Here is a 22,908-nt window from a genome sequence, read left to right as displayed (position 1 = left end):
AATGGCTTATTAATGAGAACGAGAGACCTGATGTCGAAGACGATATACCCCCTTTGAACGAGGAAAAAGATTTGTGGTTGCTGTGAATGAGGAACATGCTTGACGATGATGTTGTTGATGGTGATGTTGATGCTGCTACAAGGACGACGATGCCAAAAAACGTGGCCCACTCATTGCATCTGTGGCCGCTTGAAGTTGTAGCATGACAGACCCGGTGTCAGACCTGGTGTCAGACCTGGCGGACACGATACTGATAGTCTGGCTTGCAGCTTTGCATGACAATCAACAATCCTCAAGAGGAAGGTACGAACAAGAGGAAGACTCACAGAAAGTAACCCCGCCTGCTCGTTCTGGATTCACATGGCCGAGGCGTCTGCAAGACGAGTGAAAAAGGTCCAAGCTTTCAGTCCTGACCCACCCACACGGACTTGCCGTTCGAGAATTGTTGGAGGAAAGCGCGGATTCTGCCTCTGGCTCTGCCTCCACACTCGCCTCTTTCTCGTCCCTTCCACTTCTTCCACCAACCTCCAACCACAAACAAAACTTGCTCTTTGCAATCACTACAACCTCTCTCTATCAATTATCAGACCACCACAACACACAACAACCTTCATCATGCAGAACTTCGGTGCCCCCGCTCCCCCCATGACTGGCCGCGCTTGCTACAACTGTACGTTTTCTTCACTCAGTGCGCAACTCTACACGATTGCGATCTGCCTTCTCGACGCTTGCTAGCTACGCTTTGCGCACTTGCTAGCAGAGGCTTCACTCGAACACAACCAAGAACTCAAAACTGACAAGCTTCACACAGGCGGCGACACTTCCCACCAGGCCCGCGACTGCCCCACCAAGGGCAACCCCACCTGCTACAACTGCGGCGGCCAGGGCCATCTCTCTCGCGAGTGCACCAACCCCCAGAAGGAGAAGTCCTGCTACGGATGCGGTGAGACTGGCCACATCTCCCGCGAGTGCCCCAAGGGTGGCGCTCCCAGAGGTGGTGCCGGTATGGGCGGTGGCCAGGAGTGCTACAAGTGCGGTCAGGTCGGCCACATTGCCCGCAACTGCTCCCAGGGCGGTCAGGCTGGTGGCTTCCAGCAGCAGCAGGGTGGTTACCAGAGCCAGGGCTACGGTGCTCCCCGCGGCCAGACCTGCTACTCTTGCGGCGGCTTCGGCCACATGTCTCGCGACTGCACCCAAGGCCAGAAGTGCTACAACTGTTTGTCTCCCTGAATTTTCTACTGTTTTGAACATCCACTAACGCAACACGACAGGTGGTGAGGTCGGTCACCTTTCCCGCGACTGCTCCGCTGAGATCAGCCACGACCGTGTCTGCTACAAGTGCAAGCAGCCCGGCCACGTCCAGGCCGCCTGCCCCAACTAAGGGCTTGCTAGTCTGCTCTTGACGACCATCTCTTTTTCTTGACCAGCACTGCGCATTACATCCGTCTTGCTTCTTTTTTTTCACGACCGTCATGACCTTTTGATCGCAACGGCCAGTCTCCAAACAAAAAGCTTCTTTGTATTCACCTTTCTTTCTGGGGTTGTTTACTAGGTGGGGAGACAGGCCGGGTTTTGCCTATCTTACTGCTGAGGACGAGGACGAGGAAAAAATCACAACGGACACGAAGGGCACTTGATGCGATGAGGGAGAGAGACCGATCATGCATTTTCTTTTTTTGAAATTTCTTTTATTTTCCTTTGTTGCTTGATGCCAACCCATCTTGGACAAGAAGGCAGCCCTTGGTTTTTTTCACTTTGGTACACCGAGGGCTCGCCTTTTTAACAAAAAGCCATGCCGCCGACCGAGAGTTGAGAGAGGACGAGAAGAGGGAGAGCTTTACGGATTTTTCTTCACGACAGATGTCTATACCCACTGCAATTTCAAAGGACGAAGTTTTCTGGCGGTTTCACTTAATCATTCTTCGCAACAATCCTCAATCATCGTGATGTGTCTGAGAACGCTCCTGTATGTGGTGATACTGCTCAGCGATCTTGTAGACTGCTCTACGTGCTCTTTTCCGCTTTTGCTATCTCATGGTGGGGACGCCGCAATCAGCCGAGAGAATGTCCCGCTCGTCTATACCAACCATCCTCTGACGTGTACACGATACATGATACAAACATGCGGCTGGAATGATTAAGCTTTCGAGATAAGCTGTTGGCACGCCTGCAATAGCAGATCTCGCGACCAAAATCGGCACGCGACCGTCTGGTAGCAGAGTGTATGGTGCCAAGCTGCCAGGCACGCGGGAGACGTGACAGACGTGTAGCTTTTGGTTCGTTGTGTTGTACAAACATGTTGTCTTCTGCCAACGACTGCCACGTTTTGCGGAGTGTACATGATGTTTGTCAAGTCTCTGCGACCCGGATCAAGCGGTCCATGAGATGGTTCATGACGAATAGACGCGTCGCGGGTCGTAAGGCACTTCGATAGCTCATGATCGACTGTCAGAGTGCGTTTCCAGATTCAAGTTAGACATGAATGTAGAGAGAACAGGATCATCGTGCTTGTTCTGCTATGATGCTGTGTGTGGATGTGATAGATGAGGTTGTCGCCAGATGCCTACACTGCTAACTTTAGCTTCCATCCATCTTGACTTTTGTTTTGTCGCGAGACAACAAACTTTCCTCTCTATCACTTCAGCCTTCTCTCTAGCGATTCCTACGCCTTCCCTCTGGAAGACTGCTCTAATCATGCGGCCTTCTTTGTTGACCTGCGCTGCATTGGCTCTCGCATCTACTGTTGTTGCGCAGAGCAGTATCGCGGACAACGCAACTCAGCCTGTCTCTTTCTTTTACACTCGTCCTTTGTCACAGGCACCTGCGCTGAATGTCACCCTACAAGCAGACTTCACACCTGGCTACATCTTCATCTCACCCTACAAGTCTGTCAAGCCAGCACCGTACATCTATGAAAAATTCGGAAATCTCATCTGGGATGGCTATGGAGTGGCCGGCTCAGCAAATGCGCACAACTTCCGACCCTGTCAGTTCAATGGAACGACTCATCTCTGCTTCAACCAGGTCAATCAGCAGAAAGGATATGGCATTGGCCAGGGTGTTATAGTGGATGACAACTACAAGGTTGTGGCTACTGCTCAGACTGGTGGAAATGCTCAGCCTGTAGACATGCACGAGTTCCAGCTGCTCAATGATGGAGAGACTACGATCCTCAGTGCCTACCAGATCGTTCCGTTCGATCTGTCCTACTTCAATATTACTACTGGCCTCGGCTGGCTCTCGGAAGGCGTGTTTCAAGAGGTCAATGTGACTACCGGAGAGGTCCTGTTTGAATGGTTCTCAACCAACCACGTCGACCCCAGCGAGAGTCAGATCACTCCAAACACTACTGACACTGGAGGTGATGGCTTCGGGCCTCAGACTGCCTTTGACTACTTCCACATCAATTCCGTCGACAAGTCAACCGCTTCGGGCAACTACCTGGTCTCCTCTAGACACACCAGCACGCTATACTATGTCAATGCTACCGACCGCGAGACCATATGGAAAATAAGCTACCTGGGAAGCTCGGACTTTGAGTGTTCGAACTTCAACTTCAGCTTCCAACACGATGCTCGTCTTGTCTCAGAGAACGATACCGTGACTGTGCTCTCCATCTTCGACAACGCCAGCGACGGCTACAAAACTACGACTTCTCAGTCTTCGGGCAAAGTCGTTGCTCTTGACCATACCTCTGGCATCGCGACAATGCTTTCGAACACAACCTTCCCCTCGGACGGAGGCATCTCTACTACTTCCCAAGGAAACTCTCAGGCACTTGCCAACGGAGGCTTCTTCCACAGCTGGGGCAGCAATCCTTACTTCTCTGAACACTCAGCAAACGGCACAGCAGTCCTCCTCGCCCAATTCGCCGCAGAATGCTCGGCTCAAAACTACCGCGCCTTCTCCGCCGACTGGACCAGCACGCCCGCGACCACAGTTCCTGATGTTTACGCCTACGCTATCAACGACACTGCCGCTACTCGGATCTACGTATCATGGAACGGTGCCACCACAGTCTCCTCATGGCAGTTCTACGGTGGTGATGCAATTGGCGAAAACTTTCTTGTCATTGGCCAGACTCAGAAAAACGGCTTCGAGACTTTCTGGGAGGCTGATAAGTTTTATGAGTGGGTGAGAGTTGAAGCTGTCGATGAAGAAGGAAACTCGTTGAGGAACTCAAGCTTCACGGGGACTTTCGTGCCTTCTGGTATGCTCGTGGATGCTTGTGATGAGAGCGGTTGCAGTGTTGCTAGTTCTTACTCCTCATAGTGGAGGAGAATGTGCGAGGAGGTTCTCTTCAAGGATGAGCTGGTAGTATTCCTTTTTTTTTTATTCGCTGGCGGATTGCTTTTACTTGCTGACCACGAAATTACGATATTTGCTTTGTGTCTTTTCGTTCTCTTCCTTCGCGAACCTCTCTTAATCATAAGCAGGTGTTGTTGGAATGCCGAATAATGAATAGGCGAGCACTACCATACTCATCTTTTGCTCTTCACTTAGATCGGAGAATCGAGGCATTGAGGTCGCTGCCTAGACTCGGTCCGTTAGTCGACTATCGGCCTCCAGCAAGCGAACCTTCTGTGATCGCAACACCATCGACGACACTCTCTCCCCAGTCATTCACTCATATCAACCGGCACTCTCACATCGAAGAGTTGGAGGCCTCTTATACCCTATTCAAACTTCCCTCAAGTACTTGACCAACTCTTCCCTTCTTCCACCACTACCAACCTCGACCACCACCACCCCTTGACCAAGATCTTCTCGGTCTCTCTTTTCTTATTTTTCCTTTGCTTTACCTTTACACGTCTAGACTAAAGCAAGTCTTTCAACACCATTACTTCATACAGCTATCCGACGATTTTGATACCTTGACGTCTGCTCTGGTAGCGGTATATCGGGTGCTTGGTCGTTCTTGCGAAGATCTTTACTCCTGGATACTGCCACTTAAGGATCTTGACGACAGATCGTCGACTTTGACTTTAGGTTCAATTTTAGCTCCAACTCTTGCATCACGGCCGCCTTCCGACCATCCGACCATCCCTAGCATCGATAGAGAGGAGATATTTGACTTGACCCTGAGATCGTCTGTTCTCGGCTTCTTTCTAGACTCAAAGGCATACACTTGAGCCAACCCTTCAAGATGTCCGACCCTTTCTCCGACATGGAGAAGCTAGAGGTCAGCACGACTATGCCTCCTCGTCCTGCTATGCCTTTTGGCGAGGAGAATGTGGAGGTCGAATCTGAGGTCAAGATGGAGAATGTACAGGACAGTTCATCACTTTTTGAACCGCAGACTTCGGCCAAGCGTCCCATCAAGGATGAAGATACCCCCGAAGCAAAGCGCACGAAGTGCTCCAACAACAACGAGTCTTTCTCAGCTGAAGTTCCTTTTTCGTACTCTGGCGACCCAGTCAGGATTTATGCGTATCCCGAAAAGTACGATTACGCCATTCACGAAGTTGTCCCCAAGCTCGAAGTCAACAGCAACTATCATCGTTGGGCCGAGCAAAACCTGCCACGCGTGATTCGCCAAAAGATCATTCCGAAGATCTTACCGTTCGTTGGTGAAGATGATGAAATGAAGAACTACCACACCTTCTTCTCCGCGAATCAGAAAACTCCCATGCCGGAGCCCATGTGGTGCTCATTGGTGGGCGATCCTGGTACAGGAAAGTCTACACTCATGAGCCATCTTGCGGGTATCAGGAACTTGGCAAGCAGTGTAAGTTTACTGGATCAATCTTGCCGTATTTTGTCTGACCATTCGTCTCTTATAGGGTAACTCCAGCGAAAGCATGACACAATCTCCCATGGTCTTCTCATACTCGACCGGACAGGCAAACTTCGAGATCAAAGTTGTGATTCGCTATAAGGGCAGCATCAAATCAGTGCTCAGAACCTGCTTCCAGGATCTCATTAAGTGGTTCAAACTTTCTGAGGTCGAACGTTCTGATGACGACAATGACCTCGTTCGCGAAGCAGCTGATGCAGCTCAGGAGTATTTGAACAGACTATTTCCAGAGAACGAAGATGTCACAAGCCTACCGGATATCGAGGACATGATGCAGAAGAAAGGTTTGCTTGCCGGTGGTGATCCTGATCCCATCATCAGCAAACTCCACACCGATGTTCTTGGTCGCATCCACGAACAAGGATTCGACTGGGAGTCGCGCTCGAAAACAATGACTGCAGAGAGTCTTCTCGACATGAGCAACAAGATCAAGCCGTTCACCGAAAGAGGTGACCTTGCACCAATTGTGACATCAATTCAGATTGGTGTACATTCGTCTTTTCTCGCCCAAGGTATCCAGATCTCTGATCTTCCCGGAATCCGCGACACCAACACCCATACCAGCCAAGTCGCTTTGGATGGTTTCGAGAAATGTCCCAGAACGATTGTGGTCGGTGACGTTGTGAGATGCCTTTCCAAACCGGAACTTGCATACTACTTGAGCAAAGCAGTGCGCGAGAAGGGTGCTGGAAACGTCTGGCTGGTACTTAGAGGAAAGGAGGTATGGCACCTTGGATTCACGGCACTGCAGGAGACATGACTGACCATATACAGATAATTGAAGAAGAGCCCGCGAGATGCAGCGCAGCTGACAAGAGCAAGCTGAGGCAAATGAAAGACAGACTGGAGAAGGCTCAGGCCAAGATCGACATCTCCTCTAGCGATGAACAAATCAAGGAAGTCAAGCGCCTGGAAAAGGAGCTGCTAGACGAAAGACTCGATGTCCGCGATCGCAGCACTCGAGAGCAGTTTCAGAAGAAGTATTTCGACACTCGCAACACTGGCGATCTGAACGTCGTCATCATCTCCAACATCGACTATTCAAAGTACGTCAATGGTCCCGACGAGAACAATCCGCCCACACTGTCTTACGACCAGACTGGCATCGATGAGCTTCGGGCACAGCTATGCAGTGCTCCCAGTCGGGCCAGGGTCGAGTCGCTACGCCACCACAATCTGAAGATACAGCAGATGCTGAGAAGACTCAGACTTACGTTCAGCGCTGCGCAACTTCCTCGTAGAGATCGTGTCATCGCTGTGTTCGAGACTAGTGCGTTTCTTCCAATGAAGAAGCACCAAAAGGTGTTGACCGCATCCACAACTCGCCACAATGTCAATACCCTGAAGCTTCTACGGAACGATGCAATGGTGCAGGAAATTGAGGCCAAGATCGATGGCAAGTGGGCAAAATACCCAGCAGCCACCATCTCGTCTTTCTTCAAGAAGAACGGCAAGCACAAGCACAGTATCAAAAAGATTACTCAGCAGCCTGAGTTCTGGACAGAGGCCATCCTGCTCATTGTGAGCAAGCATCTCCTTCCTCTCGAACAGGTCTTGTTTGATGAAGTCGACAAATGTTCTTCGACTATCATCGAGTCTATGGGTGACACAATTGCAGACCTCAAGCATGAGATCGGACGACTTGAACAGGTTGGAGGTGTCGACATGGAGGAGATCTTTGAAATTTGGGACAAGGAGAAGGAGGCATTCGAGGAGGAGATGCTCCGCTTGTGCACCTGGCTCAAGGAAAAGATCAGGTATGTTGTCATCCAACCACTGAGCAAAAGCCTTTCCTAACGCGAACAGACAAATCTCGACCGCGTCCACAACGGACACTGGTTCCACGATTCCTGCTTTCGCCGAGAGCACGCAACTCATCTACCAAGAAGCTATGACCGAGATCCCACCAGGCACATCTCAAGGACCGAAGAAGCGTCTGAAACACCTGAAGAGAAAGCTATTCGACGTGAGCGGGCCTTTTAGCAAGATGGGAGATGACGTTTCCACGCAGCTCAAGAGGATCTCCGACAAGTGGATCTCCGCAGTCGAGAGGCGTGTCAAGACCGTCTTCGACAACTGCAAGGATGCTCTTCTCAACGAGTTCAAGGGAAAGCGCATGTCCCCGGAGAAGCGCGCAGAGATTGCTCCAGGCATTCTCGCCACTGTCGATGACGCTTTGCAGAGCCTGAAGGCTGACGTCGAAGCATACAAGAAGGCTAGAGAGACCGGCAGGCAGGCTACCGACACTTGAAAGACACCAACCAAGAAGAATTACAAAACAAGAGGCTCTACTGGACGAGAAAAAAGATAAGGCAAAAGACAGAAGTAGAACTTGAAGAAAGAGATGAGAAATGGCGGACAAACAGTAACGACTTGACGATCTTCCACCGATGAAGCGCAGCTCCAAGGAAGCACAAAGGGATTTTTTCAACATCAAGCAGAAGAAGAAGGATTCTGCAATTTCACATACCGTCTCTACTCTACAGCAGCCGATCAAGAGATCTTCATAAATTCAGATGAAGACTACACACGTCCTTCCAAAACGCAGGAGGACATCAAGGGTTGGCAGTTTCAGCATTCTAGCCACCATCACAAATCAGTTTTTGCTTTCATCTTTATGTACCATTTTCCTTTCTCTTTGACAGTGTGCCCCAAGTTCTACTAACAGCCAAAGCGATCTCAATGTACTTGGAGTCGAGCTCGAGGTTGAAGAGACGAAGAAGTGGCGACTGACGTCTCCACAGGCGAGAGCAGCGGTCCGAAACGATCTGTCGCAAGGCAGCGAGTCGGTAGCAAAGACAAAGTCGAGACCAGATGAAGGTGAGCGCGTCTGACAGATGGTTAAATGTCACCTCTTCTTTGACAGCAGCACAAAGCAAGAGGTGAGCTGTAGAAAGATACAGTCGATTCCTACATCGAAACATTAATGACGAGTCGCTGACGAAGCAAGTGTTCTGAGGTGAGACCATCATCTCGCTCGAAAGTATGGTGCCTTGTTGCAGCTGCATGTGCGACAAAGCAGACAACATGAGATGTGGACGGACAACGTCACCGTTCATCAGCACCGGCGAGATAGACCGACCATCGCAATCATGCAGAGATCGCGTTTGCCAAAACACCAACTTACGATGGAGCAGGAGCGATGCGGCAGCAATGATGCATGCAAGTCGGCAGAACCATTTCCTCCGTCTCCCGCGGTGTTTGGCTTATCCCCGCATGTTACCCGATTGGGAAGTCGTAACTCCGACATGCTTGGAGGAAGGAGACATATAAAGTCAGAGGCAGTCGCGATGCTGCAAATGACAAAACAAGCTGATCAAAGCATTAGCAACTTCAATCCTCACACTGACTCAATAATCACACTCAACATGACTTCCTTCATCAAGAAAGTAGCCATTGTCGGCGTAAGCAAACTTGACTGCTCCTCTCAAGGACTTGACTGACATGACTACTCCAGGCCAGCGGGAACATGGGCTCACACACCATCAACGAACTCCTGAGACTCGGAAACCACGAAGTCACAGCTCTGACCCGCAAAGGCAGCAATCTTTCTGTCCCACCGGCCGTCAACATCATCGAAGTCGACTACGACGACATCTCAAACCTGACAGAAGCACTCAAAGGACAAGACTTCCTCATGATCACTCTCTCGGTCACAGCGCCCGATCACATCCACAGTAATCTCGTCTCTGCGGCCGGAGCAGCAGGAATCAAATACGTCATGCCCAATGCCTACGGTTTCGACTTTACGAACCCAGACGTGGTGGCTGATATCCCTGTTGCTTCCAAGGTTTACTCGTACTTCCCTCAGATTGAGGAGCTAGGCATGAGTCATTTCTCCTTGGTGTGCAGCTTCTGGTATGAGTGGAGTTTGGGTATTGGTGACCTATACGGTATTGACATTAGAGAGAAGAAAGCAACATTCTTTGATGATGGAAAGACAGTCATCAATACCAGTACTTGGGAACAATGCGGTCGAGCTGTTGCGAAGATCCTTTCTCTACCTGTCGAGGGTGGAGACAACAGCTTGGAAGCCTACAAAAACAAGAGTTTTTACATCAGCAGTTTTAGAGTCAGCCAAAGGGATATGCTGGACTCAGTCCACAGAGTTCTCGGTACCAGTGATGCGGACTGGGAGATTGGTTATCAGCCCAGCAAAGAGAGATATGCCAAAGGGATGGAGGCTATGAAGACGGGAGATCGAACTGCTTTTGCAAAAGCCATGTACTCGAGAGTGTTTTATCCGGATGGCAGTGGTGACTACCAAAGTAGAAGAGGATTGGACAATGAGGTTTTGGGGTTGCCGACTGAGGAGTTGGATGAGGCTACCAAGAGGACAGTTGAGCTGGTGGAAACTGGATGGAATCCTTTCGGCCAGTGAGAGAGGTTTCGTTGACCATCTGAGACTTGAGATATTTCGTAGTTGTGATAGTTCTTGCAAGTCAGTAGCACTCATCGCTTCAACGATTGCCTTTTTCTGCAAGATGCAGACGAAACTTGTTGTGTGTCAGCGACGAAGGGAACATTCGTCCATATTCGTCGGTGATCTTCTCATAGCTACCGAAATAGGCGTACTTTCTCCGCTGTCAAAGGAAACACGATGTGGTACTATGTCCTGAGCATGAAGATGAGAGGACGACGCGTTGACATGCAAGATAACGGCGCGACAAAAACTTGCTTTTAGAAGTGTCGTATCATCAACGCGTCATTCTCAAACCGCGTAGCCGCTGCTTTTTGTTTGACTGCCATTGCAAGATGCGTTACCGATGCAGAGTCGCGTCTGGCTGAGAGAGCGAATTGGACACTACGGCGGAAGAGCGGGATGAGCTCCGATGTCGCAGCAAGACGACCAAGTCTCAGTACACACTCTGACATTTCCTCACATTTCTCCCAAGCCTTGAAATCCGTCATGAGTATGCATACAGTTGACGGAAGTCAAGATGATAAATAACAATCGTCAATCACATGCAGATAGCAGCAAATAATACGACCTCGGTTGTAACCTCCAAATCCAGTTTGACCGAGCTCAAAGCGACGCTTTGTCCGCCAGTAAATTGCTTTACGACGACGACGCTATCCACCCAGTGCTCATAAAAAGAAGTCGAGAGTGGAAAGATGTAGTTTCAACCTTATCCATACACATTTCTGACACCATGCCGAATCCAAAAGATATACCTAATCCATATGAACATCCTGTTTACAAGGATTGGGCAAAGAAGTCGCCGGAGGAGAGGGTGAAGGGTTTGGTGGAGGCTCACGGCACTGCTTCGGAGGAGCCGGTACGTGTTTTGACTTCATTTCATCTTTTGTTGTGCATCTTGATAGCATGCGTGAATGCTTGAGAAAGAGAAGGAAGAGAACATACGACAAACAATGCAGAAACCAGCAAGCATGTAACACTGAAAGCAAAATATCACGACTGACACAATCCCATCACAGCGCTTCAGCGACCTTCTCTATCACAGCACAGAGACATCCCTCCCAGTCCAGCTCCTCTCCGTCACCCAATCGTCCCCCACAACAGCATCATGCACCTTCACCTTTAAAATCCCCGCCTACTACACAAATGGCTGGTCAAACATGCACGGAGCAGCCCAAACACTCATCTATGACAATCTAACCACTCTCGCCCTCGCACCTATCTCTAAACCCGGCTTCTGGATGCTAGGAGGTGTGAGCAGGGTTTTGGATGTCAAGTATCTGAGGCCTGCAAGTGTGGGAGAGAAGGTTACTGTGGAGTGTGAGGTTGTGCATGTGGGGAGGGTGCAGGCTAGTTTGAGGGGTGTTATGAAAGATAGTAAGGGGAGAGTGTTGAGTACGTGTGAGCATGACAAGACGAATATCGACCCCGAGGTTGCCAAGTTGTAAGGATGAGGGATTCGAGGAGGTGGAAAGAAAGCCAAAGTAGAGCAATTCACGGCAGAGTCAAGGTGAGCATGGCTTGAACATTGACCAGAAGAAGGCTCTTGGTAGAGGGGATAAAGTATCGCTATTTAGGCTAGATGCGGCCTGTACTAGTTTACAATATTGTTCTGCCCACGATGGTGACGTGCTCCAAGTCCGCTGCAGTCGACTTGATGAGAATCTCATCCGAGTGCATCAATCATCCTGTCCAGCTTCGGCCATGTCCGCATCTTCACCCTCCACGTTTTCGCCGGGCGGGTAAAGTTCGCAAAGCAGAGGATCCTCCAGAGCACCCAACCTGGCGAGGATGTGATTTTCGATCAGTGTGCGGAGTTCGCCCTTAGGCATGCTGTGGATGGGGAGAAGCACACCAAACACCTCGTCGGTAGCCTCCAAGTGTAATTCAAGATGGTGTTCGTAGATTTGGCAGGCGAGCTTGTCCTTTGACACGCAGGTAAGAAGTGTGGAGACGTGGTGGAAGAGATGCTAAGGGATATGTCAGCGTCACAACTTGGTAAAGCATATCGAGTCCAAAAAACATACATTTCTTCTTCTGAAGAGCTCTCTTTGCTCCAAGACCCACCAGAAGCGGTCAAACAAGGCGCCATCGAGGATTTCAGCGACTTGTTCTTGCTTGTTCTTGAGATCCTTGGTGGAACAAAGTGCCATTTGTTTGTTGAATTCCTTAATTTTACTTTCGAGGTCTGCCTCGAGTCGTGCGAGTTCCTCGGCGACAGCAGCGGCTACCAGCTAACTTCTTGTTAGTCTTGGAGCCTGACTTTTGATGATGACTTGGCTTTACTGCTTCTTTGTCGACCTCTTCGGAGTCTGGTTCAGTGGGTGAAGTTTGTTGCTCAACTCCGGGACTTGATCTCGCTGGTGACACTCTGTCTTCTGAGCCAAGTTGCTGTCTCTTTTGAGGGTGCAGATAACAGAGGGGATGAGGTGGCACGCTTTTTCTTGAGACGAGTCAAACGGCGAAGTTTGTGATCCATGATCTGACCACCTAGTTAGTCAAGTCTATCAAGATACATGAGAATTTCCAACTTCTCAAGTCTCCTAGATTCTCAAGGTCTGAACGTCTGGCTGAGTTGTAGAAAGCAAGGAGAGGAGGGAAAGGAGAGAGAGATAGAGAGAAGCAGAGAGCGTACAGCAGATATAAGGTGAACGGAGTATGAAATCTACAGGTGGCCGAGTGAGACAGCGACCTGCTTCACTCCCGGTCTTCCAGCAAATTCTCACTTTTCGAGCTCTGTAGTGAGGAAATAATGAACTTGTTTCTGTAGGCGTGTACGGTCTGTCAGAAGAAGTGAGACTGACCTTTACAGAGCATGTACCGAGGATAGCATGGATTTGGTGAGCGCTAGTAGTGACGATGAATTTAAGTCCATCTCGAATATTCGCAAGTGAACCATCAGTCTACGCTTTATATACCGCTCGAACAAACAACTTTCCATCCAGGTAGCGCGGCCAATCAGACCCCTCCATATGGTCTCCTGTTACGATGGTGTCTGAATCATTTAGTGTGGGAAAATGGTTCAACGAGCTGCCTGGACTTCTCTTTTGTCTGTCAAGTCCCTGGTTCAACTCAGACCATTAACCCGTCCTTATCTTTTTGCCTTTCGCTGCAAGAGTTCTATCTGCGGCTTTTGTCAATCAGCGGTGTAAGTAGTCGAGTTTAAATGATACTGTGCCTTCCCACATGCTCAAAATTAGGTCAGAGAGGATATGCGGAAACGACAATGTCTCCTCTCGAGAACCCCGTAAATAGTATCCCCATCGACGATCCAGTCACTGGTTCCTGCTGTAGAAAGGTAGAGTCTCGTTTTGGAGATGATTATTATCATTGGAAGCGTTGTCAGATGACGACTATTCTGCAAGCCTCTTCACCCCGCCATACCCTTCGCTCCTTCCTCGCAAGTCCCTCCTTGCCTGCTTCAAAATCCTCTGTTTCCACCTCGCCGATTGCTTTTACACCTAGCACTGGCAACGCAATTTCCTCTACTAACGCACTGATCTCAAACTCGCCAGTGGCTAGAGGGCATATGCCAAGTTCGATGGTAGCAGAGCTATGTGGTAGAAGCACCGGTAGGCCCTGCTGCAGAGTTCCGCTGATGAGAAGTCGACGAGAGATGTCCAGACTAGCTTCCGCAGAGTTCTGGTCCGCGAGTATCGGCTGAAGTCTCAGGAGCGCTTTGATCGTGCCATGACTTTTATTGTGAATGGTAGTACGCAGTGTCAACAGACTTGCTGCAGGCACAATAAATCTACTGCGGCCGCTTTGCTGGACATCCTCGCCTTCGGAAGCTATTACAGACATTCTGACGTCAACATCCTGCAGGCGTATCGTGTTTATCATCTTTGGGCTCAATCTGAGACCGCGAAGATCAATGTTGCCGTTCCTATCGGAGCCTTTCTCTTCCCACGTACCGCGTAGGTACTTCAATACCTCCTCCCTAAACCAGAATTGTTCCCGTGTTGCGCGCTCGAGGTCGGCAGATACAGGCCCATCGGCCGAGACAACGAATTGTCGCTGGTTCTGTTGAGATAAGATGGGTATGGGCGCAAATGGGTTGACAACATGGAGGCGTGGAAGCAGCAAGACAAGCCGTGCTACATGACCAGGATGAATAACCTCATGAACAGTGTAGGCTCGATCCCATGTTTCGTCAGAAGACGAGGATCGGACTTGGAAGGAAACAGTGAGCGGATTCGGCCATGAGTTGCGCAGATCGAGAAGAAGTAGACAGTGCTCTTCATTGCTCGATTCCAAGCCCACGCGATCCAGCAGGGTCCGGAAGCGATTGCTGCCCTTTTCTACTGAATGTGAGGGTGATCGTGGCGACTTGGGTCGTTGACCTTGTTTCTGTAGGCCTCGATTCGCCCAAGCAAAATCAGGAGAGAACTCTGTGAAATCCATCCGGTGGAGCTGTATGCTTGCGTTGACAGTGATATCAACAGAAACTATAACCTGACGCGTAAAAGCTCGACCTTCAACCTCCGAGAAAGGCTGACCCAGATGGGCATAATCGAACATGATCTTTGCAGCAGTAAGGCCAGGTTTACCGAGGACCGTAATCTCAAAGGTCGCTTTATCACCCGGCCGGATGACCATGTCTTGACCACCGCCCAGACGAGTCCATCTGAACGTCGGATTACCCGACAACTCAAGCTCAAGGCCATGCATATCTGGCTTAGTCAATTCTTTCGCTGCCAGCGCAGTATGGATGGAAGACGTTAAGGAGTCATCGAAAGAAACGTGCAAGAAATCAACAGCGATATCCGCCGAAGTGTTTCGAAGAGTGACGCGAAACGACTTCTTTTGTCCTTCAAGGACCATCAGAGCAGACTCTGAGATACTGAGGCTGTCGAATACAATGTGTGGCTGAGCTTGAATGGCCGTAGCTGAGACTTCCGTGGGTTTGGGCTGGACAGGCTTCGATGCACGGCCTTTTGAGTTCTTGGACTGTGTGGTGATAGAGGTTGCGTCACGAGCCGTGAGGCCAAGGTCCTTGATCTTGACAGGAAAATCAGGTTTCCAGTACGACTGGTAAATTGGGAAGACTTGATCCTTGCAGCCGGATATCCGGATGGAGCATCCAATGATACGGATTTGGCCACCCTTTCTGGCACGCGCAGTGATCATAACATTCTGAAGTCGAGCGGAGCCTAGAATGACAGGTTGTTGATCAACGTCAATCGCTGGCCCGTCGGTCACCAGCGATAAGTGTTCGATCTTGATCTCGAAGTCATATGGATTTTGAAGGGTGACGACGAGCTCGACTGGTTCACCTACAACAACTATCTTCTCTTCGGTCTTATGTGTTTCTTTGGCGAAAGGATTGTACAAGAATGGCGATTTCCCTGGTTTGTTGCTCTGATCGAACAAGAGATCAGACTTATGACGCTCTCGTAGCTTCTCGTTGTTTGTGTCATCGACCCATTGGACGTCGCGGACAATGAAGTCATCCCAATATGCAGCCTGAATGTTTGGAAGGCCGATCTTGCTAGCAGCATTGATAGTTCTTGCCATGTTTGAGATTAGGCGAAGTTGCTCCTCTGTGACTAATGTAACGCGACGGTTATGCTCATGTGCAGTCATGGTTCCTTGTGGGCCGACAACTCGCAACAGGAGAGCGGAGAAGTGCACTACACCTGGCAAATCGGGCAATGCTTCACAGAAATCGATGCACGCTCTAAGGATATCGATTTTGAGATTGACGCTGCCAAACGACTTTGTACTAGCAGATTGGGTAGCCATTGCGATCGTAGCATCCATCATCATGTCTAGGGCATTCTCCAGGCCTGTCCCGGATGCCACATTCGTCGAGTCGTGGTGGCTCCGGTCGCGAGCACCATACGTATAATGAAGGTCTCTCAGGAGGTCACCAAGACCTACTTGATCATCGTTGGTAACCGAAGGCGTAAGTCCTGTGCTGAAAGCGGCAGACAAACTTGCAGCAGGATGAATGCCCATTTCAGCAGCACCGACCTTTCTCGCTTGGACGAGAGCTGGTACGAGCGAAGTGATCATCTCTTTCACGATGACTGCCTTTTTCCGTTCAAGTCCAAGCATAGATAGAACAGACACGATACCTGATTGGAACGCTACTACATCGGCAAGGGGAACGCCAGCACTTGGCGGTGGGTATGCTCGTAGAGCCATGTCAGCAATGGCGTGCTTTAATATGCCGCCGGATAAGCTAGCATTGATCCTGGGTTGGTACAGTGATCGACTGGAGGTGGAAGCGATTTTTTGCAAGATGGTAGAATCCAGTTCACCGCCTGCATTCTGAAGGAAAGCCAGTAGCTTTGACAATCTCAGCACACTCTCCGAGTATGCGACCGGAGACATGGGCTCGCCGGCTAGAACAGTTGTCCTTTCGTAGACAGAGATGATCATGGGCACCAGATCTGGTAGTAGCCTGGAAGCCCTCACAGCGGCGTTTTTCGCCGCAGTGGGGTCCTGTTGGCCTATGGGCGGTACACCATCTCTGGTAATGGCGGAGGAGATTATGGATGAAGATCTGTCAGGACCAGAATTGCAGATGGCGGGAATTGGAAAGTCGAAGCCAGACCAGATGAGCAGAAGCATACAGACCACGATACTTTCTAGACCCTTGGCGTACCACAGGTAGTCCGAGGCAGAGCGAGCCTTGTTTGTATGCTCGACAAGTTCTCGCCAGGCATCGTTCCAACGTCCGGCAAGCATGTATAGATTGCCTATGACGATACCGACTCTTGCTTTCCCCTTATTCTTTGCTCTTTCTTGCGCACTCGTGGATCCAAAAGTCTGAACCGACATGCGATCTCTATTCGCAATCTTGCTGCCACTGTCGGACCTCGTGTGCGCTCCCATATCGTCGAAATTTGTAGGTGGAGCCTTGGACGGAGGGGTTTCGGAGGGAGAAAGGACGGCGGAGGATTCAGCGGGCGACTCTGGACGTGATGCGTCCGTACGTAACGACAAGGAACGGTCCAGGTACGGGCGGGAGTCTGTGGGACGAGTTGAGGCTCCTGGTGACTGAACACTTGGCAGAGCTTGTACGGCGGTCGCATATGTAGCCATCTCAGACAGCAGCTTGGCTGAGATGTCACACATGATTGTGTTCATGGTCGTCGTCTTGGAGGCGTGCGAGGGTGGGACGCAGATGGCATCGTCCAGGCTCCAGTTGTTCTGCTGCTCAGGAGTGCAATCCATCACAAGTAGCTGCGACAAGAGCATCTTGGGATGCTGTTCGGCTAGTCTCTTGACTACATGCTGCAATTCGTCCTTGGGGGAGGACTCGTACTCGAGGGCGTCGGCAATGCCCAGCACCATCATGGACTCTCGGAAGAGATCGAAAGGGGCCAGTTGGGCATGCGACGGCGGCGCCATTGACGTCGAGAAGTTGTATAGGAGAGAGCCATTCGGGAAGGCCAGCGGCGAGAAGAGCGAATTGTTGGATTTGGTGTCGGGACTGATGTCTCCTAGTCGTACCCTGTCGTGCTGTTGCAGTCGCTCCAGGAAGGACATGAAGCGATGCTTCTTGATGCGCCCGGCGGGCAGGACAAGCACCCGTACGCGCGCCGGCGCGATGGGCGAGAGAGGGTCGTTTGCCATTTCCTCATTACAAGCCACTCATTCCCGCTCCATCTTTGTTTGGGCAGGAGCTCAAACAACAACTATCGGCAGCGAGCAGTCGCAGGGTCCCTGTTGTCGCTCCTGCCCAATCACGCTCCATCCCGCCCGCTGCTCCTCCGCGACTTCTCCACATTTCGAAGCCTATCCAAGCCCTATCTCGTACAAATACCCATGACACGCTACCATTTGATGTAGATAATCCTATCATCCATCTGCATCATCTGCTTTCACTTCAGCATGAAAACTGCACTACCTAGATCTCCAGCACATCTTTCACGCACGCGCTGCCTTCGTACAACGTGCTGTCTGCCATCTCTACGTCACGACCCATCTACCTGACTCCTCCGTTGACCGCTCTGCCGAATGAGAGAGCCGTGACCTGAACCAAACTTAACAGTATGGCTCTTCTAAGAGGTCTCCGCGATCCTTATGAACGGAACTTCCTGGCTGCTCCGAGACCCAGGTTCAATCGAAGGTAGGCATCCACTCAACCCTGTCCATACCGTACGACTCGAAGCCGTCGGCAAATTGCGTCAATGCGGCTAACGGCGGCGCATCATGATCTATCCACCATTACGTCTTTTTTCCAATAATTGTCCATTCCATCTGCCACCCGACAATGCCAATGCTAAGCAAGATATACAGCGCGTCATCCAAAGTCTCATTACCCTTATCCTTAGCCTCGTCGAAATCAGAGAAGCCACAATATCATCTCAAAAACTTGCTGCGAGAAATAGACGCCGACGATCCGGAGAAAGATCTTGTCCAACTTCAGCAACGAATATGCGACTCGATCGATGAGTTCCCAGTGCCTGATGTTCTCAAAGTCTTCCATTCCGCCGAAACGCTCCTTCGTGAAGATGACCTTACCAAAACAGACCTTGGCCTAGGAATCATTGCGAAGCTGGCCTTCAAGCCAGAATGCACTCCCGCGAATCGTCTGCACTTCTTCTACACCTTATACCATGATGGAACCACGAATCGCTACACCGATTTCCCTTCCTATCTTCTGACCATACTTAGCGATAATGGTCGTCAGCTTGAAGGGTTTGAACCTCTATTAACCGGTCTCATACCAGCTCTCTTACATGAGGTCGACTCGGAGTTTGCTCTGAAAGATGTCAAAAGGTCCGAAGCTCGCGCATCTGGTTTGCCTATCTCAACGTCACTCGACCTCGTTAACAACCTTGTCAAGTACAATGCGAGATTTTTTCGCGACTCGGATATCACCGCACTGATTCAAGGCATGTTTGAGCTACGATACAAACTGGCTTTCGAGGACCCGGAGAGAATTTGCGATATTCTAGGCACTCTGATCATCTATACCCACATTCCGAAAGAGGCAGTGACGAATGCTACGAGAACTCTTTGTTTCTTGAGAGGACGAAAGGGTCTTGAGGAAAAGACCAGTAGGACTTTTTCGTATTTCATGAACACTCATTTGAAGGACGAGACGATCGAAAGCCTGCTTCGGAGATTTGAAGACGAGGAAACTTGTCCTAAGGAAGCTGCAGGAGCCGCTGCTCTGCTTGAACTGTCGCTGATCAATGCAACAACACGCTACTCAATAGATCTGGATATCAATCGCTTGATGGATGCCCTGGCAAGACCTGTACCAGAAGACATAGCCTCCGCGTATGCCAGGTTACGCTTGGAGCTGGTTAAAGTTCTGGTTGATGACGCAGAAATGCAACAAAAGCTCCTCGCGGCTCCGGATTGGATACACATACAAGAAGCTATTATCCAGAACGCCAAAGCCCCACTTGAGTCCCTTGCGGTCGGTCTAAGCAAGGAAGATGGCAGTCTGGATCGGTTCATGAAAGATCGTGAGAACAGAAGAGAAACCGTTCGTGGCGTCATCTCGTGCCTTGAGCATCTGGAAGGAATCAGTCTTCAGCAGTCCAGGACGCTACGAAGGATCGCGCTCTATGTAGCGCCGTGGTTGACGGAGCAACAGTCGATGAAGCTGATATCAGCTTATCAACCATCCTCTTTTCGCATCTCAATCGGTAATTGGCTCGGTGAGATTAGGGAGCTCGCCAACCATTTCATCTTCAACACCGCTTGCCATCTCACGCTGCGCCAAAAGGCTCTCAAGGTCATCAAGTCTGCATGGCGCACCGCTCAACAACTCGGTGAAGATGAGGCCACCAACACTTGTCGCGATTTGATTCTGAATGCTTTGGACAACGAAACAAATTATACATTCAGAGGTAATTTGGTTCATGTTCTACTATGTTTCACCGTAGGTGTGAGCGACTCAATCTTCTGTCGAACACTAGAGGTATTCGTGAAATCGGCTCGTACAGGCTGCTTTCACGAATTGATCGAGATACCGTTCTTTGCCGAGCCCGATGCTTCCGTAGATCCAAAGCCCGAGATTGGCTCACAACACAGGGCTCAAGACGAAGACTTGCCATCCATTCTGCCTGATGCCGGGCTCGTGGTCCTGTTGATGCGCAGCAGTGTCGATCAGCTCGAACGATCACGTAGGGTATATACCGAAATGCTCCAGCTTCTTGCCATCGCAGAAAGGCCAGCTGAGGCCACAGTCATGCTTCTCAGAGGCTTGTTCCGCATTCGGAGTGATTTAGATCACCGCATCTTCTTCCTTGCAAATTCTGAAGGCGAAAGCTTAGCAAAGGTCCTTCACAGAAATGCGGACTCCCCCTTCTTGCAATCTCGCAGGTCTTCCTTGCAATCTGGGATCTCCATAATGCCGCCCGTTTGGAAGTACGGCGACATACATGGACTGCCGGAATCTCCCCCGACAACGGTAAGCGCCGTACTTCGATCAGAGTCAAAACCAGTTGACGGGGTGGACTGCAGCCTCGACATGAGATCTTGGCTCGAGACGATAATCCAAATGATGGATTCTGCGAACTGCGATTGGGAAGTATACAGCTACATCATCGTCCATGTCGGTCCTCAAGTCTCTAATCAGTCTTTGTTTGCGGAGAACATCTATGAAATTAGATTGCTAAGGAATCTCGTGTGTGCCAAGATACAGTCACAGACGATTTACAGGCCTCCAGAGACTTCAAACTTACGACAAGGCGATGTGGCTTTGTGCCTGTACCATATCCTAACCACTTGTATCGGATACCATTGGCGCTTCCCCCGAAAGGAGAACGTAGACACAGTCACCACTCTTGTCAAAGGTCTGACGCTATGGGATCGCACGACGATAGCTTGCGTCAATGCACTAACGTTGAGTTGTTACGAGCTACCGATATCGTTGAGTCGAGATCTTGTCCGTATCGTAGCGCAGATGTCCACCATCGTCACCAAGTCAGACTCTGCCATTCATGTGCTCGAGTTCCTTGCGGGATTATCTCGTATCGACGAACTCGTCAACCAATTTCATGGAGACGAAATCAAGACAGTCTTTGGTGTTTGTTTCAGCTACATTGACTACGCCAGAGGCAAGAAATTTGATGAGCAGAATCGTGCAAAGCCTACGGGACCGCCAACCAGGAACTCTTCGATCGTAGACAGCAACTACCGCCCATCTACCGAAGACATCCCACAATACGTCTTTGCGCTCAGCTACCATGTCATCACTTTCTGGTTTCTTGCTCTGAGCAAAGAGGACCAGAAGAGGCACTTCCCTTGGATGGAGCAAAGGTTACTCTCCCCCGACCAATCTGGCCAAGTACAGGATGAAGCAATCGTCACAGTTGACCACATCTGGCGAGTCACAGAAGACAAGGATGTTGTGAAACCGCTTCCTTTGGCACTCGGTGCGACTAGCGAATCGTCAGCAGACCCCATCACACAGACCTGGGTTTCGGAATATTGTATCCTGACGATAAAATGTCACCTTGATAATGGACTGGTCGAGATCACCGAGCGAAGAAGTTCTGGCACCGATGAGAGTCACTTCGTCTATTCCGGCACGGAACCCCCCTCCCCAGATCTCGTGTACCAGGAACGGTTTGCCTCAACCATCAATGGCAACTTCAAGAGTGATTTGGAAGTCGTTGTCCTGCCCATAACTGATGCTACACGTCGCGCACTCGGTATCTTCGATCGCATATCTCCCATTGATTTCTTCAAAGCTGGTGTCATCTACATTGGCGAGAACCAAACTCATGAACATGAGATCTTGGCCAACGTGTCCGGTTCTCCAGATTATAATCTATTCATCGCTGGTTTGGGTGAGCGCGTGCCTTTGAAGAACAATCGTGAGAACGTGGCCGGCCTGGACACCAGCGAGGGCATGTTTGATGGCAGAAGCACCTTGCGACACAGCGACACAATCACCACCCTCAACTATCATGTTACAACCATGATGCCCACAAATCGCGAGATGGATCCTCAGTGCACAAGAAAGAAGTCACACATTGGAAATGACTACGTCAACATCATATTCAATAACAGTGGGTTAGAATTTGACTTCAACACGTTCCCGTCTCAATTCAACTACGTCTATATTGTCGTCGTCCCTGAAGCACGTCAGACGTTCATTCAGACAAGAACACGCTCTCATAACCCTGGCTGGTATGAGGACTCTTGGTTCAAGGTTCGCGTTCTTACGAGACACGACTTCCCTGATATCTCGTCGGCAGCCGAGACGGTGGTGGTGTCAGGCGCGGCTTTGAGTTCGTATGTGAGAAATTTGGCACTCAATGCAGAAGAATTTTGTCGTGTCTGGGGCAATAGAGGGATGGGAGAGTTGCCTTCTACTTGGAGGAGCAGATGGCAGCAGATCAAAATGTTGAGAGAGAGGAACGTACCGAAAAAGGAAGATAAGGTTGGCTGAGTAGAGGTGCCATTGTGGCAGTACCGTAATCGAAAACTGCCACTTCCAGATCAGAAAGCATCTTTCGAGATACGGAATCTCACATCGATTTCAGACGCTAGCAAAAGGATATGAGGGCAGAGGTCAGGTAAGAGTGGTGATCACTGGCGGCCGAAGGCAAAGCTCAAAGCCATTCCACTCTAAATGTCATCGGCCTCAGCGGGACTGGCAGAGACGACAACCAAAGGATCTCGTGGTTCGAGCCAGTTGAACGCATTTGTACCTGATTCCAGCTGTTAGGAAAATAAAAGAACACGATGCATTCATCGACAAAAATAA

The 22,908-nt window shown here is 50.1% G+C and overlaps 7 protein-coding genes across 7 annotated transcripts; 5 read left to right on the top strand and 2 right to left on the bottom strand.

Moving 5' to 3' along the window:
* Positions 1-431: 431 nt before the first annotated feature.
* On the bottom strand, positions 432-1,591 carry AUEXF2481DRAFT_400121 (uncharacterized protein). The gene is made up of 2 exons (XM_013492287.1): positions 1,270-1,591; positions 432-1,214 (listed from the first exon to the last, which is right to left on the bottom strand). Exons 1-2 carry the CDS (start codon positions 1,472-1,474, stop codon positions 766-768), a joined length of 654 nt encoding a protein of 217 aa, XP_013347741.1. The 5' UTR covers positions 1,475-1,591; the 3' UTR covers positions 432-765.
* Positions 1,592-2,496: 905 nt separating this feature from the next.
* AUEXF2481DRAFT_36415 (uncharacterized protein) lies at positions 2,497-4,414 on the top strand. Its single transcript, XM_013492032.1, has one exon. The coding sequence runs from the start codon at positions 2,560-2,562 to the stop codon at positions 4,270-4,272; it is 1,713 nt and encodes a 570-aa protein (XP_013347486.1). The 5' UTR covers positions 2,497-2,559; the 3' UTR covers positions 4,273-4,414.
* A 732-nt stretch (positions 4,415-5,146) lies between these two features.
* On the top strand, positions 5,147-8,048 carry AUEXF2481DRAFT_26343 (uncharacterized protein; the record flags this gene model as incomplete). Its single annotated transcript, XM_013491911.1, has 4 exons — positions 5,147-5,728; positions 5,784-6,518; positions 6,572-7,554; positions 7,604-8,048. 4 exons carry the CDS (start codon positions 5,147-5,149, stop codon positions 8,046-8,048), a joined length of 2,745 nt encoding a protein of 914 aa, XP_013347365.1.
* Positions 8,049-8,787: 739 nt separating this feature from the next.
* On the top strand, positions 8,788-10,268 carry AUEXF2481DRAFT_36414 (uncharacterized protein). The gene is made up of 2 exons (XM_013492031.1): positions 8,788-9,201; positions 9,255-10,268. The coding sequence occupies exons 1-2, from the start codon at positions 8,926-8,928 to the stop codon at positions 10,176-10,178; spliced, it is 1,200 nt and encodes a 399-aa protein (XP_013347485.1). The 5' UTR covers positions 8,788-8,925; the 3' UTR covers positions 10,179-10,268.
* A 395-nt stretch (positions 10,269-10,663) lies between these two features.
* On the top strand, positions 10,664-11,798 carry AUEXF2481DRAFT_36412 (uncharacterized protein). The gene is made up of 2 exons (XM_013492030.1): positions 10,664-11,076; positions 11,237-11,798. The coding sequence occupies exons 1-2, from the start codon at positions 10,951-10,953 to the stop codon at positions 11,663-11,665; spliced, it is 555 nt and encodes a 184-aa protein (XP_013347484.1). The 5' UTR covers positions 10,664-10,950; the 3' UTR covers positions 11,666-11,798.
* Positions 11,799-13,061: 1,263 nt separating this feature from the next.
* On the bottom strand, positions 13,062-17,887 carry AUEXF2481DRAFT_36410 (uncharacterized protein). Its single transcript, XM_013492029.1, has one exon. The coding sequence runs from the start codon at positions 17,802-17,804 to the stop codon at positions 13,560-13,562; it is 4,245 nt and encodes a 1,414-aa protein (XP_013347483.1). The 5' UTR covers positions 17,805-17,887; the 3' UTR covers positions 13,062-13,559.
* AUEXF2481DRAFT_400325 (uncharacterized protein) lies at positions 17,878-22,688 on the top strand. Its single transcript, XM_013492286.1, has 2 exons — positions 17,878-18,300; positions 18,471-22,688. Exons 1-2 carry the CDS (start codon positions 18,224-18,226, stop codon positions 22,588-22,590), a joined length of 4,197 nt encoding a protein of 1,398 aa, XP_013347740.1. The 5' UTR covers positions 17,878-18,223; the 3' UTR covers positions 22,591-22,688.
* The last annotated feature ends 220 nt before the right edge of the window (positions 22,689-22,908 follow it).

This window comes from Aureobasidium subglaciale (genome assembly GCF_000721755.1).
Source record: "Aureobasidium subglaciale EXF-2481 unplaced genomic scaffold scaffold_2, whole genome shotgun sequence".
NCBI classification, from domain to species: Eukaryota; Fungi; Ascomycota; class Dothideomycetes; order Dothideales; family Saccotheciaceae; genus Aureobasidium; species Aureobasidium subglaciale.
The sequence above is the reverse complement of the archived record's forward strand: the minus strand, read 5'-3'. Positions and strand labels throughout refer to the sequence as shown.